This window comes from Somniosus microcephalus, chromosome 11 (assembly GCF_052327205.1).
Source record: "Somniosus microcephalus isolate GS21.2 chromosome 11, FLI_Smic_1.0, whole genome shotgun sequence".
NCBI classification, from domain to species: domain Eukaryota; kingdom Metazoa; phylum Chordata; class Chondrichthyes; order Squaliformes; family Somniosidae; genus Somniosus; species Somniosus microcephalus.
In genome coordinates this window covers 174,794,923-174,809,782 of record NC_140997.1, presented here as the reverse complement: position 1 = coordinate 174,809,782, position 14,860 = coordinate 174,794,923, and the positions used below count along the sequence as shown (strand labels likewise).

General features: G+C 42.6%; 1 protein-coding gene across 7 annotated transcripts in view; it reads right to left on the bottom strand.

Annotated features, from left to right (window-relative positions):
• The window catches only part of foxp1b (forkhead box P1b), a 581,092-nt gene that overhangs the window by 108,558 nt on the left and 457,674 nt on the right, over positions 1 to 14,860 (bottom strand). For all 7 annotated transcript variants that reach the window (XM_086001439.1, XM_086001441.1, XM_086001437.1 and 4 more), the window contains one exon: positions 12,363 to 12,452. In XM_086001439.1, coding sequence (XP_085857565.1) covers positions 12,363 to 12,452 — 90 coding nt within the window. The remainder of the gene's footprint in view (positions 1 to 12,362; positions 12,453 to 14,860) is intronic.

Genomic DNA, 14,860 nt, shown 5'->3' with positions numbered 1-14,860 from the left:
ATCAAGCGACTGCAACAGGACATAGAAAGGCTAGCAGAATGGGCAGACAAGTGGCAGATGGAATTTAATAGAGAAGTGTGAGGTGATGCATTTTGGCAGAAGGAACAGGGAGAGGCAATATACACTTAATGACACAGTTTTAAAGAGTGTGCTAGGACAGAGGGACCTGGGAGTTAATGTGCATAGGTCCCTGAAGGTAGCAGGACATATTGAGAGAGTGGTTAGCAAAGTATATGGGATCTTGGGCTTCATAAATAGAGGTATTGAGTACAAAAGCAGATAAGTTATGCTGAACCTTTATAAAGCGCTGGTTAGGCCACAACTGCAGTATTGTGTCCAGTTCGGGTCACCACACTTTAGGAAGGATGTGAAGGCCCTTGAGAGGTTGCAGAGGAGATTTACTAGAATGGTTCCAGGGATGGGGGATCTTAGCTACAAGGACAGGTTGGAGAAGCTGGATTTGTTTTCATTAGAACAAAGGAGGTTGAGGGGTGATTTGATAGAGGTGTACAAGATTATGACGGGTTTGGATAGGCTAGATGGGGAAAGGCTGTTCCCACTAGTTGATGGTACAAGGACAGGGACACAGATTTAAGGTTTTGGCCAAGAGATACAGGGGGGGATGTGAGGAAAAAAATGTTTATGCAGTGAGTGGTGAGGACTTGGAACTTGCTGCTGACAGAAATGGTGGAAGCGGAGACACTCAATGTTTTCAAGGGGGGACTGGATAGGCACTTGAGGGAAATAAACTTGCAGGGCTACGGGGATAGAGCGGGGGAATGGGACTAACTGGATTGCTCTAGAGACCCAGCATGGACTCGATGGGCCGAATGGCCTCCTTCTTTGCCATTGTGATTCTATGACCTACTATAAAGGCATCAGATTCTTTGACAATTTCTTTCTGGCCTGCAGTTCCATGCTTTTCTACTTTTAATGAACTAAAGTGCTTGTGCTCAGTTTTTGCACAAGCCTCATTAACTCCCCAGATGTAATGCAAAAATATTTATATGAAAATCCAGCACAATTCAGTGGTATTTGTGCCATGTCTGCTCTTTTTCTTTTGTGCGCTCATTTGGAATGGGAGCAAGGAAAGCTCCATAGGCTCAGGAGCTCTTATAGCCAAGCAAGATTCGTTTTGCAATATTTACACCACTTTTTCACTGCAGTTTTTTTATATTAGTTTATTACAACTAATTTTTTTTAAAGATTTTGATGACTATTTTTGTTCACTCCTGATGGTAAGTTTGTTTTCAATGCACCTCCAATACAGAATTTTATGGCTGAAGTGATACAAGATAAAAGATGGCATGCCAGGGGGATCAGCATAACTGTCCCTTTAATTAGTTATTTTCTACACAAAAAGACTGCAAGATACATTAAAATTTTAACGTGTTAAAAGTTTCCTTACATAACAACAGTAACCCATTAAGTGATGTGCTTTGAGACATTTCAACGTGCTTATATAAAATGGAAGTATTATTGTTATTTAATTAATTTTATTGAATTCTGCAGTGGCAGTCAAGTGTCTTAGTGTTTTGCTGCTGAGTTTGCCTCTTGTGTGCTGTGAAATTCTCTACACTGGTTCTGCACGAGTACTGCTACTAAATGTTCCTCCAGCTGAAGGATCCACTGGTGGATATCTTCATTTGTAATTAGCCCAGATGTTTCAGTAAAAATTCCAAGGGCGTGCAGCAATGGTTTTCTGAACTGAAATCTGCCACTGGCAATGTCAGTGGCACCTGTAGTGCTGATCTCAGTTACACAGGCTATAGGTACAGGAGGGGCATCTCCTTTGAATGCTGCTCTTGCTGCTGTGGATGCTTTGGAGTCCACATTTCAAGATTTCGCCACAGCCAGTTTTAACTTGCTGGGAGAACACTTTCAGACAATCATGAGGGAGGGATTCGAAGAATTCACGGTGCCCAGAGTTCTATTCTCCATCAGAGGGCATCTCCTCATAACAGACATTGACCTGTCTGAGCATAGAACTTGAAATACTTTCTCCCACACTCAGCCTTCTCTGCTGAACCAGTTTCACAAACTTTGTTTGGAATGCTCTAAATGCAGGGCTGCTGGTTTGGACAATGCTGGACCAGGTACTGAAGTTATCACAACAAGCATTCTTCTCAAGATGCGTACCAATTCTATTGCAATTCTTGGTCTTGTACATATCTCTTAGAGTGATACAGCATGATTGGAATGCAAGATTTTCTTCTGCTATCCCGACCACTGCTGTGTGTGAGTGATGGTGGGGCATGCGACTTCCCAGCCAATTTTGCTCCTGTTCCCAGTCCAAAATTATGCAATGCACATCATTATAGTCCTCGGTCCCACCAGGAGCCTTGCATGGGAAATGGCCCCAACCCCTAAAAATGGGCAGGGGTTACACTAGTCTCAGTGTGATGGGCAGAATTTCCACACCACCACAATACAGGAAATTTTGTGCTATCCGGCACCGACGGGACCGAGCTGCTGCCGTTCCCTCAAAACTGCCGTACACTCCAGAGCTAATGTTGAAACATACGGAGATTTTCATCTCCGTATGAATCAACAAACCCTGTCCTCTAAACAGTCGGCAAGCGTCTCTGTAGCGTCTCTAGCTGAAGCTGTTGCTTAGCTACAGACGTTGCAGAGCTTGACTGTTCAAAAAAAGAAAAGAAACGAAACGAAAAGAATAAAAAACGGCTCCTGATTTTTGCCGGTGGCTCGAGCTTGCCGGACGGTTCGCCTCCAGATAACACAAAGTTTCCTGTAACCCACATTCTGGCTAACATATTTTGGGAGCCACTCTCTGATTCAGAGAATATACTAAGCTCCAATCTTTCACATGAAGCAAATGTTGAATCTGACAGTGTTGACCGTGGGCAAATCGGAAGGCACCAAGGCATTCATATTGTGGAAATTGGCACTAACCGTTGTTTCAGCCATTTTTGAGTTCCATCCTACCTTGGTCCAGCTGCGATATACAAAGCAGCATTACACTTTGTGTCACAACTTAGTCAGTGATTACATCATTCATATCTATCTGACAAGAAGCCCTTATTGCATCTGGTGCAATTTTTAAAGGTGATTTTTTGTATGCAAAGGAGATGGTGCTTTCTGGAGACCATGAAAGTCAGAAAGTTGCAGAAATTACTTCAGGGCAGTTTGCACTTTGACGAGAGAAAATTCTTTAATATATTTATAAACATATAAATAGTAAAAGAGTAGTCAAAGGAAGGGTGGGGCCGATTAGGGACCGAAAAGGAGATCTTCTTGTGGAGGCAGAGGGCATGGCTGAGGTACTAAATGAGTACCTTTCATCTGTCTTCACTAGAGAAGAGGATGCAGCCAATGTAGCAGTAAAGGAGGCAGTAGAGATATTGGATATAGGAAACAGATAAAGAGGATGTACATAAAAGGTTGTCAAGTCCTCAAATTAGAAAAGTTACCCGGTCCAGATGAGATGCATCCTAGGTTACTGAGGGAAGTAAGGGTGGAAATTGCGGAGCCTCTGGCCACAATCTTCCAATCCTCCTTCAAAATGGGGGTGGAGCCAGAAGACTGGAGGATTGCAAATGTTACACCCCTGTTCAAAAAAAGGGGAGAAGGATAAACCCGGAAATTACAGGCCAGTCAGTGTAACATCAGTGGTGGAGAAACTTTTAGACAATAATCTGGGACAAAATTAATTGGCATTTGGAAAAGTATGGGCTAATAAATGAAACTCCGCATAGATTTATTAAAGGCAAATCGTGTTTGGCTAACTTGATCAAGTTCTTTGATGAAGTAATGGAGAGGGTTGATGAAGGTAATGCAGCTGATGTTTATATGGACTTTCAAAAGGCATTTGAAAAGTACCATATAATAGGTTTGTTAGGAAAATCATAGCCCATGGAATTAATGGAACAGTGGCAGCATGGATACAAAATTGACTAAGGGATAGAAAGCAGAGAGTAATGGTGAACGGTTGTTTTTCATACTGGAGGGAAGTATACATTGGTGTTCCCCAAGGGTTGGTATTAGGGTGACTGCTATTTTGATATATATTAATGACATGGACTTGAGTATACAGGGCATAATTTCAAAGTCTGCACATGATATGAAACTCGGAAATGTAGTAAGCAATGAGAAGGATTGTAACAGACCTCAGGAGGACACAGGCAGACTGGTAAAATGGGCAGACATGCGGTGGATGGAACTGAATGCAGAGAAGTGTGAAGCGATATATTTTGGTAGGAAGAATGAGGAGAGGCAATGTGAACTAAATGGTACAATTTTAAAAGTGGCGCCAGAACAGAGAGCCCTGGAAGTGTATGTACACAAATCTTTGAAGGTGGCAGAAGTTGAGAAGGTTGTTAAAAAAGCATAGGGGATCCGTGGCTTTTTTAACAGAGGCATAGGCCAGAATTTTCTCAAGGGAGGCAGGTGGCCTCTGTGGTGGGCGGGAAACCCGGGAAGCCGACTTTAACGGCAGGGTTTGATTTTAATGTGAGGCACGGATTCCCGCCCGCAGCCAGCCAGCTTGAGAGGCTGGCTGTGGGTGGGTAAGCCTCAGAAGTGAGGGGCCGGTCTGGGGGAGGGATCGCGGGAAGGGGGTCGGCAATCGGTGGGCGGGGAGGATCGGCCAAGGTTGGGGGGGGGGGGGCGGAAGAGGATCGTCAGGGGTTGGGTATTAGGGAGGTGGGGTGGTCGGTCAGGGATTGGGGTGGGGGGGAAGGGCAGTCAGCTGGGGATGAGAGGAACGGGGCTGGCCTCATCATCATCATCTTTGGGGGGGGGGGGGAGGGGAGCCTGGTGGGGGGTTGATGGGAGGCTTCGACGGCTTGGGGGGGGGGGGTCTACGATTGTGGGTGGTGGGTATGGTCGGGACCCTGGATCCAGGAGGTAGCTATAAAGCCACTTACCTCCTGGATGCAGCAGTCCCCACCTCTGTTTAACTGCCGGGTTTCGTGAATTGTGTGAAACCCGTCCACAGGCAGTTAAACTCAAAATGGAGGGGAAAAAGAGGCTTCCAGCCTCAGTACAATATTCAAATTGATGCAACGCCCCCTGGGAGTGGGTTGGTCGCCCGCCGCCCGTCCCGTAAAACAGAAAATGGGCGGGTTGGAGGCAGGATCAGGTCGGGAATCCCATTTTTAACACTTTAATTGCCCCGCGCTCCAAACCCACCCATTCTGTTTTAGGGGAAAATTCCAGCCATAGAGTACAAAAGCAAGGAAGTTATGCTAAACCTTTATAAAGCGTTGGTTAGGCCTCAACTGGAATATTGTTTTCAATTCTGGGCACCACACATTTGGAAGAATGTCAAGGCCTTGAAGAGGGTGTAGAAGAGATTTACTAGAATGGTACCAGGGATGAGGGACTTCAGTTATGTGCAGAGACTGAAGAAGCTGGGGTTGTTCTCCTTAGAGCAGTGAAGGTTAAAGTGGAGATCTGATTGAGGTGTTCAAAATCATGAACGGTTGAGAGTAAATAAGGAGAAACTGTTTCCAGTGGCAAAAGGTTCGGTAACCAGAGGATACAGATTTAAGGTGATTGGCAAAAGAACCAGAGGTAACATGAGACATTTTTTTTTTACACAACGAGTTGTTGTGATCTGGAATGCACTGCCTAAAGGGTGGTCGAAGCAGATTCAATAGTAACATTCAAAAGAGAATTTGATAAATACTTGAAGGGAAAATGTTACACCATTGTTCAAAATAGGGTGTAAAGATAAACCCAGCAACTACAGGCCAGTCAGTTTAACCTCGGTAGTGGGGAAGCTTTTAGAAACAGTAATCAGGGACAAAATTAACAGTCACTTGGATAGGCGTGGATTAATTAAGGAAAGCCAGCACAGATTTGTTAAAGGCAAATCATGTTTAACCAAACTGTTCGAGTTTTTTGATGAGGTAACAGAGAGGGTTGATGAGGGTAATGCGGTTGACGTAGTGAACATGGATTTCCAAAAGGCGTTCGATAAAGTGCCACATAATAGGCTTGCCAGCAAAGTTGAAGCTCATGGAATAAAAGGGACAGTGGCAGCCTGGATACGGAATTGGCTAAGTGACAGGAAACAGAGAGTAGTGGTGAACGGTTGTTTATCGGACTGGAGGAAGGTATACAGTGGTGTTCCCCAGGGGTCGGTTCTAGGACCACTGCGTTTCTTGATATATATTAATGACTTTGATATGGGTATACAGGGCACAATTTCAAAATTTGGAAGTATGGTGGTTAAGACCTGGAATGCACTGCCTGAAAGGGTGGTGGAGGCAGACTCAATCTTATCTTTCAAAAGGGAGTTGGATAAGTATCTGAAGGAAAAAAAATTGCAGGGCTACAGGGAAAGGGCAGGGGAGTGAGACTAGCTGAGAGTCGTCACAGGCTCGATGGGCCGAACGGCCTTCTTCCGTGCTGTAACCATTCTATGGCTGCAATTTCGCCGACTGAGGCATGTCTGGGGTCGGTGTCACGGACTCTGCCCGCTGCCTACTGCAGCCCGCACTCTCCAAGTGATTTTATGTTAACGGGGCTTGTTAAGCCCACCCTGTGAGGTTCCCAGCCAAATAAAAGTAAGTGGGTTTGATGACGTCATTTGATGACGCGTCATCAGCCGTTTCCTTAAAGAGGCCATGTCCAAATTGATTTTGACATTTGTACTGTCAGTATTCTACAGCATTGAGGTGTTGCTAACACTGACAATCACTGCACAAAGGTGCACGGCTGCGCCCAGGCTCTTGCATGACTCCCTTCATATGCTTATGGAGGGAGTCACAGCATGCAGGGAGGTTCTCCAGGAGATCAATGCAGCCTGGTTGCACAATGCACAGGAGGGCACAAGCAGGAATGCTGTCAGGAGGACCAGGCTGCAGTGCCGCAAACCTTTCAATGATCTCAGTAGATCACGAAACGTTACTGCCAAGCCACACTCAATCTCAACCTGCTGTGCCACTCATCACATCCACATCACTCTGCCTTCCCTACCCTACTCCTGCACATCTTTACTCACACCAACTTACCTTGCACCTCCACCGATTCCTCTCTATCTACATTATCACTTCCCCATTTCACTAGCCACCCCTCACACTCACCCTCATTCTACTGAAAGCATACCAAGCTTCAGAAAGCTCAATATGTCTTCCAAATGCAGTTACCAACAGTTTCTGAGCTTTGAAAGTGAACAGCTATAACATGGGATCTTTCATACAACTTTGGCAGCTGTCAGGTCATGAGATAATTCAATGCTGAATCTACTGCTGAGCTGACGTGTTCCCCGAGCAGCGGGTGATCCGTGGGGGAGCACGTAAAATTGAAATGTAGGCTTAAAGTAACTGTTAATTGGATGTTGCCAACCTATTTAATGATGTGAATTGCCTCCCCTGCCGCTTGGTGTCGGGTCAGTTCTGCGCCAACAGACCCGACACCTGGGAGACTCGCGTGGAGGCGGGTTGACAGCAGGTTCCCTACCCGCTGTCAATCTTTGCTATTTTGACAGCTGTCCTGCCTCCGAACCTGCCCTCTGAGCGCCAGCAAAATTCAGCCCTATGATTCTATGATAAAAGATTTTCAGGGCAAAGAAAGAAAGAAAGACTTGCATTTATATAGCACCTTTCATGACCACTGGACGTCTCAAAGTGCTTTACAGCCAATTAAGTACTTTTGAAGTGTAGTCACTGTTGTAATGCGGGAAACACAGCAGCCAATCTGCGCACAGCAAACTCCCACAAACAGCAATGTGATAATGACCAGATAATCTGTTTTTGTTATGTTGGTTGAGGGATAAATATTGGCCAGGACACCGGGGATAACTCCCCTGCTCTTCTTCAAATAGTGCCATGGGATCTTTAATGTTCACCTGACAGTGCAGCACTCCCTCAGCACTGCACTGGAGTGTCAGCCTAGATTTATGTGGAGTGGGACTATGAACCCACAACCTTCTGACTCAGAGATGAGAGTGCTACCCACTGAGCCACAGCTAACAGTGACAGTAAAGAGACTATGGAGAAAGAGCAGGAGACTGGGATTAATTGGATAGCTCTACCAAAGAGCCGACACAGGCACAATGGGCCAAATGGCCTCCTGCTATGCTGTATCTTTCTATGATTCTATATTAGATAAAACAAACCTTACAGTATATTGGACCAATCTGTAACTAACAGTAGAAACGAGCTACATGTTTGTGGCACTGAGTGGGCAAATCAAGGAAGTTGCATATATAGTAATATCAGAGGAGTTTGAAAGTAAATTATAAAATGACAAGCATGCAGTTTCTCTTGTTTGCTGGGTTGACTTTGAGCTTAATTTATTATGTGATGGAAATATAAAAGTTATGGAAATTAGCAATAGCTAAAATCAATTTCAAATTAGTTACTCAAAAGGACTTTAAATGTATTCCTGGTCTAAACCATTAAAATAGCATTGAAATATTTCAAGGGTAAATAATCAAAATACAGTTAGTCCTGCAATGTGACCATCTCCAGTAGGAAATAGTGCACCCATTAAAAATCTTGAGAACTATGCATTAAGTGGTATGAAGGAATGATTCATGCATTCAACATAAGAAATTTGAAACAAAATAGCAAGATTGGAGAACAATTTAACGAGAAACAGATTTGATAAGAACTATTAGTTACGTTAAGATTACTGAAAATAACACCCACAAAACAACAGTCCCCCACATGTAGAAAAAATGTGTGCTCAACAGTGACGTTTGTGACAACTATATATGATCAGAAAACTAAATACAGACACATGCAAATGCCATTGTAAACTGATGATCTATTAGTAGAACATTTGCTGAAGCTTTCATCTATTTGGCCACAAACTACAAATAAAATTCTGGGTATTGAGTCAAAACAAGAAAAAAAAGCAGACATAACTGTATTAGTCAATACTCGCTTCTTCCCACTCCCAATAGCAAGAAATTAAAGCTGCTGATTAAGGTATTATCTCCCTTGAAATTGGTGACAGTTTAGAGACATGATAACCGTAAGCAAATTTGATTTTTAAAAAAACTCTAATTAAATTTTGGAAATTAGACACTTCTCAGCTTGTTTAGTTTCAAAAGGAACTCAGTTAACTGATGAGAATTTTTTTTTACAAAACGTTTCTAAAAGGAGGGTGAACAATGTTAGTTCAAATTTTCCACCCTCCCCAAGTGAGGCAACTACAAGCTCCTGCACTCTATGAGAAAGGGGGTTATGGAACCTCAATTGTATAGTCCTACTCAACTTTATTTTTTGTCGGAAATCTGTTTATGGCTTTGGTGTTGTGCATGACCCTGGATGTTTTTAATTAAAATGTATGTTACATTACATTTTAATTAAAAAAGCAACAAGTTATTCCATAACTTAAACAGGAAAGGTAAGATAGCAAGTTTGTATTTATGGATACAAGCACATGCTTTTCACATTTTTTTTAAAAAAAGGAACCCAGGTAAAATCCAATGAACTATACTTAAGGTATTAACATGGCATACATAATGTGTGTACCATCTGCAAGATGCACTGCAGCAACTCGCCAAGGCTTCTTCGGCAGCACCTCCCAAACCCACGACCTCTTACACCTAGAAGGACAAGGGCAGCAGGCGCATGGGAACACCACCACCTCCAAGTTCCCCTCCAAGTCACACACCATCCTGACTTAGAAGTATATCACTGATCCTTCGTCATTGCTGAGTCAAAATCCTGGAACTCCCTCCCTAACATCACTGTGCGAGTACCTTCACCACACAGACTGCAGTGGTTCAAGAAGGTGGCTCACCACCACCTTTTCAAGGGCAATTAAGGATGGGCAATAAATGCTGGCCTCGCCAGCGACGTCCACATCCCATAAACGAATTAAAAAAAAAAAATGTAATGGGAGAGAGCCTTCGGCTTAATGGTAGCATTCCTGCCTCAGAGTCAGAAGGATTGGATTCGTGCCTCACTGCAGACAGCCTCGGTGAGTGGAGACCGTAGCACCAGCTCTAAATACTGGATTGACGTCCAGCGGATGTACTTGCATCTGATGGGTGCGGGTGCACCCGCCCCGTCCAACCTAAAGTGTAGGTGGGGCTCTTTGGCCTTGGTCCTTAAAGGGACTGTTAGAAGCTTCTACCAAAAAGGTAAGTCCTTTTAAAAATACATAGCTGAATACTCTTCCCTTTCCACAATAAAACTGCGGGCTGCTGCAAGCCACTGACTGCCCAATTCTCAATTGCCTCCCTCCCCTCTTCCAGACTTACCCGAGGCCCTTGGCTGCTGTCCCAGTCAACTGATTTTGTCCCCCCCCCCCAAATTGACCGGCAAGCTGGCTTTGGGCCAAGACTGGTGCTCGCTGGTAATATCCTAATAATATCTTAAATGAGGCCGACCGACCAAATTTTCGCCATCTTGCCGCCAGCCTCAATAGGCATGTGCAGCTGCACCTGGATCATGTCCCGATTCGGGCACAATCCACTTTCCAGGCACTCATGTGTGAGACACCAGATAGGACCTGCCCTAGGGCAGAATGCAATGGACGGATGGACATAATATAATAACATGACATTTATGTTTACCTGTAGAGAGGTAAGGAGACTATTGCATAAACCCCTCTTCTAATGCATTACGAGAATGTTATATTGTCAAACTACTGATGAACAATTGTTGCAGGGGGAGTGGGGGGAGGGGAAGGGACAGCAGAAAAAATGCCCAAGAACAGTAAGTCACAATGCTGGCTACAATACAGACAAAACTTTTATACAGATTTCCTACAATAATTATCTGATTGATAGAACGATAATACAGTGCTGTAACTACAATAAATGGAAGGAAATTATCTAACATCCATAATCTACCATAATTCACAACAAACTATGACGATGTTATCTAGATCATGCCTAACAATTCTGGAAAGTCAATTAAAGTATTAGCTACACTAGTTAAACATCTTTTTGGCTATGTATTGTATCTTAGATTATGTGCCATTAGCCAAACTACTCACTTCAATTCAGTATTTATCTGGATTGACTGCTGCGTGCTGTTCCCACTTAACACATTTGTCTATAGGAAAACTCAAACCATTGCTTTACAAATGAAAAGCCAGGATATAAAATGTACAAGACCCATTGTCAGAGAAAGAATTTAAAAGCACCAAACATGCTGCCAAACTGTACTCCCCACCCAGTTATCAAACACAGGATACAACCAAGTTTGTTTACTTCTTACAATTGAATGCATACAAAAAAGGTCCCTGCACAGCTCTGTTGTCAGGTCAATAATCAGTGTTGAAATACTGAAATATCCAGATAAACTTGTACTTCACTTCCCTCCCTCAAATACTTATCAAAGGTCTACTTTCCTTCCCTAGGTTACTCCCCAGTAGTTTTATGTAAATTGTCAGTTGTGCAATTGCTTCATGATGCTTGCAATAGTAACCCTTTACATCTACAACTGTATTTCAAGCACTTTCCATTTTTTTTTACATTCCCATCTGAATCTTGCATAGGTGTGTGTTCCAACAAAGTATATCTATACCTACATGATACTAACTGTAACAGACCAAATGATAGGTTAATGAGCAGTGGCATTATCAAGAAAAACACAAAACACAATGCCTTACATTTGATAAGAATGACATCGACAGTCTTTTATTGTTGGTCTTCAAATATAGTGGTAAGGATCCAAAAAAAACTTTTGATGCCTTTAAAAGAAAGCTATACAAAGTAACAACAGGGGTTTATGGCTTGTAAACCACAGGAGAAAAGCTAAGTAATTCCTATTCCACTTTTGATGGCTCTTAGAAATTCTATTTAAAAAAACACCACCAGAAGGAGAAAGCCTCTTGAGGTTACAGCCATTTCCTGTGATCATGCATAATGTGCTTCAAAAGTTGGTTTTCTACCAATTCTGTTGATCAATTGCACCTCCTTCAGACTCTCTTTTTTCTATCATGTTTACATCTGATGTGACTCAATGACAAGCGCTGTCTGAGCATGAGAAGTAGGCCTGTCATGTTGATTTATGAGTGCATCAAACTGCGACTTGTCCAAACTGAAGCTCACAGTTCATTAATTAGAGCATTGTGACTTTGAAGACTACACTCAGACTGTGGGGTTTTAACATTTGCTTTAATTTATATGCTCTGAAATGTGTATCTCTAAGGAAAGACTGAAATTCCCTGTCTGTCTTTGAACTTCTTTTGACTACACAATAATCATTTCTTTGTCCATCATGAAGACTGCATCCCCAAGTCATTAATGCACATTGAACTGGAGCTGATGAGTAAGCCTTTCTGAATTAGAAAACAGAAAAGAAACAAAGCTAAGAGACCACTGGAAAGCCTTCACTACAGGCGTATCTCACAATGACATGCCTCTTCTCTCTCTGCCATTTCCATTTTAATTACAACATATTACTCTTTTCAATACATATACATACCTCTTTAGTTGGTTTCCCAGCATGTTGTTGCTGCAGAAGCTGAAGATGCAACTGCTCTTGCTGTTTCTTATAAAACTCCTGAAGCTGTTGCTGTTGTGAAAAGGTTATAAAATAATTACATCAGGAAAAAATAAACATTTAAAACATTTATTTGTCGTGACACAGGCCTGCAATTTGAAAAGAGATACGCAGTCATGTCCTCTTATCAACGCTTGTCCGACCTTTTGGATCAAAACTTGCCAATAAATCCCTCAGTGTATGAACTATTCTTAGCATTATCATTTCAGAACTAATCTTCAAAATGAACTGATGAAAACATGCCATTTTCCACACTAACTAATTAAAATATGGCAAGAAGTGACCTTTGTCTGTATGAAGAAAGCCAAAAAATGTCCTTGCTGAGAATACATGGTTATTCACAGACCAGTCAATGTAATAATTCATAGGAGTAATTATTAGCAATTTTCTAAACAGGTCACTCAAAAGTGATCCGTAAGCAAGAGCAGTCAACCTCCTCTAATATATCTGGCACAAGGGCATAGCACCAGAATTAGTGGCATTATTTCTGGAGCAGTCTTACTGAAATAAATGTGAATTCAATTAAAATCTGAATTTGACAAAAGCTCTATTTTCATAGGGAACTGAAATCAGTTTTGATCAGCATGGTCCAAACTCACTCACTCTAACACTTTCCCTATTTGTGCTGCAGCAGGGACAATATTTTCCACAGGGGAGCTCTTGATCTGGATGAGGGACTGAAGCCGTCTGAAATGTGCATAATGCTTGGGGAAGCTATACCTTGCACAAGTATTGATCACTGCAGAATACAACCCAGTGAGAGAAAACATTGTAGACTACATGTTGAAAATCAGTTTCACTTAACATCAGCTGCCTACTTAGGCAGAATGCAAGATGCTAAACCTGTGGCAGCAAAGCACTTTTGTAAAAAAGCACTCCAGATAATTTGTAATATTTATTTGGTACAGTTTTATGCAAGTGATTACTAATTCAGAGTACATCGTGCTACTAATTGGGCCTAACAACAGTCTCCAGGGTAGTATTCAAATTATTGGCTGGTTTAGAATGTTTGTCTAATTACTACAGTAAACCCTCTCCGTACAGCTCGTCTTTGCAACTATACATAAATGAGTTATACGAGTAGCTTTGTGATACCGCATATTGGTAAACTGAAGCACTGCACCACAAAAGTAGGAGGATGTGAGTTTAGGCTTACCACTCCCCAAGCAGTGAGCTCCCAATCCCAGATCATTAAGCTGGCGGAGGCAATGGGCAGAGAGGCAAGGTGTTGTGCCACAGTAAGGTATTTTTGATGAACAAGCCAGACTACTCTTTACCACCTCCTAGTGACCAGTTATGGGGCAGCACTGGCACAACCTGATCATCAAACTACACCCCCCCCCCCCCACTTGATTGGGAATGCCAGAAGGGAACTGGAAAATAAATATACACAAAAAAGACCATTCATACAACAATGCTGATCATATGTAAAGTGGTATGTGACACACAATGGAAACAATAGCGCTGTATCTACTGCTAGTTAGCCATTAGTGGTTGGGGGGGCAAGAGCCCTGAAAAAAAAACATTGAATAATCTGGGCTCGACATGCCAAATCTGCATAGGTGAATTATTGGAGATAGATCAGTGATACTAAATGTTCTCAGCAGAGCAGTGAGGGGATACCTGATAACGGGTTGAAGGGGAATCCTACAACATGTATTGTGTGAGGGGATCTGGCGAGTGCAATTGGGGTGATTTTGCTGAGTCCACGGCCAGATGATACTGCATTTTAAGCCAGTGGTGGCATGAAACCAACCCTGAGGAAGGTCTGTTTCACAACATCACCAATGTGAAGCTCAGAAATCAGTTGAAATAAGACTGCATTTTGATTCAATTCTGTTTGCTATGACCTCTGCAACACATTAGAATAATGTGTTAACCAAACAATGCTTGGACATGACTATACTTGTCTCAAAAGGGATAAGGAGTACAATTACAGTGAATACTTTCTTCCTCTATTGTTATGTGCGGAGTTATGGCCAGCATTTTGTTTAAACACATGCAAGGGCAGTAGACAGAAGGCTGGATACTATAGACCGGTTAGCCTAACATCTGTGGTAGGTAAAATTTTGGAGTCCATTATTAAGGAGACAGTAACAGGACATTTGGATAATCATAATTTAATAGGACAAAGTCAGCATGGTTTTATGAAGGGGAAGTCATGTTTGACAAATTTGCTGGAGTTCTTTGAGGAAGTAACGTATAGGGTGGATAAAGGGGAACCAGTGGACGTAGTGTATTTAGACTTCCAAAAGGCATTTGACAAGGTGCCACACAAAAGATTATTGCTTAAGATAAAAAATCACGGGATTGGGGGTAATATTCTGGCATGGATAGAGGATTGGCTATCTAACAGAAGGCAGAGAGTTGGGATAAATGGTTCATTCTCAGACTGGCAATCAGTAACTAGTGGTGTTCCG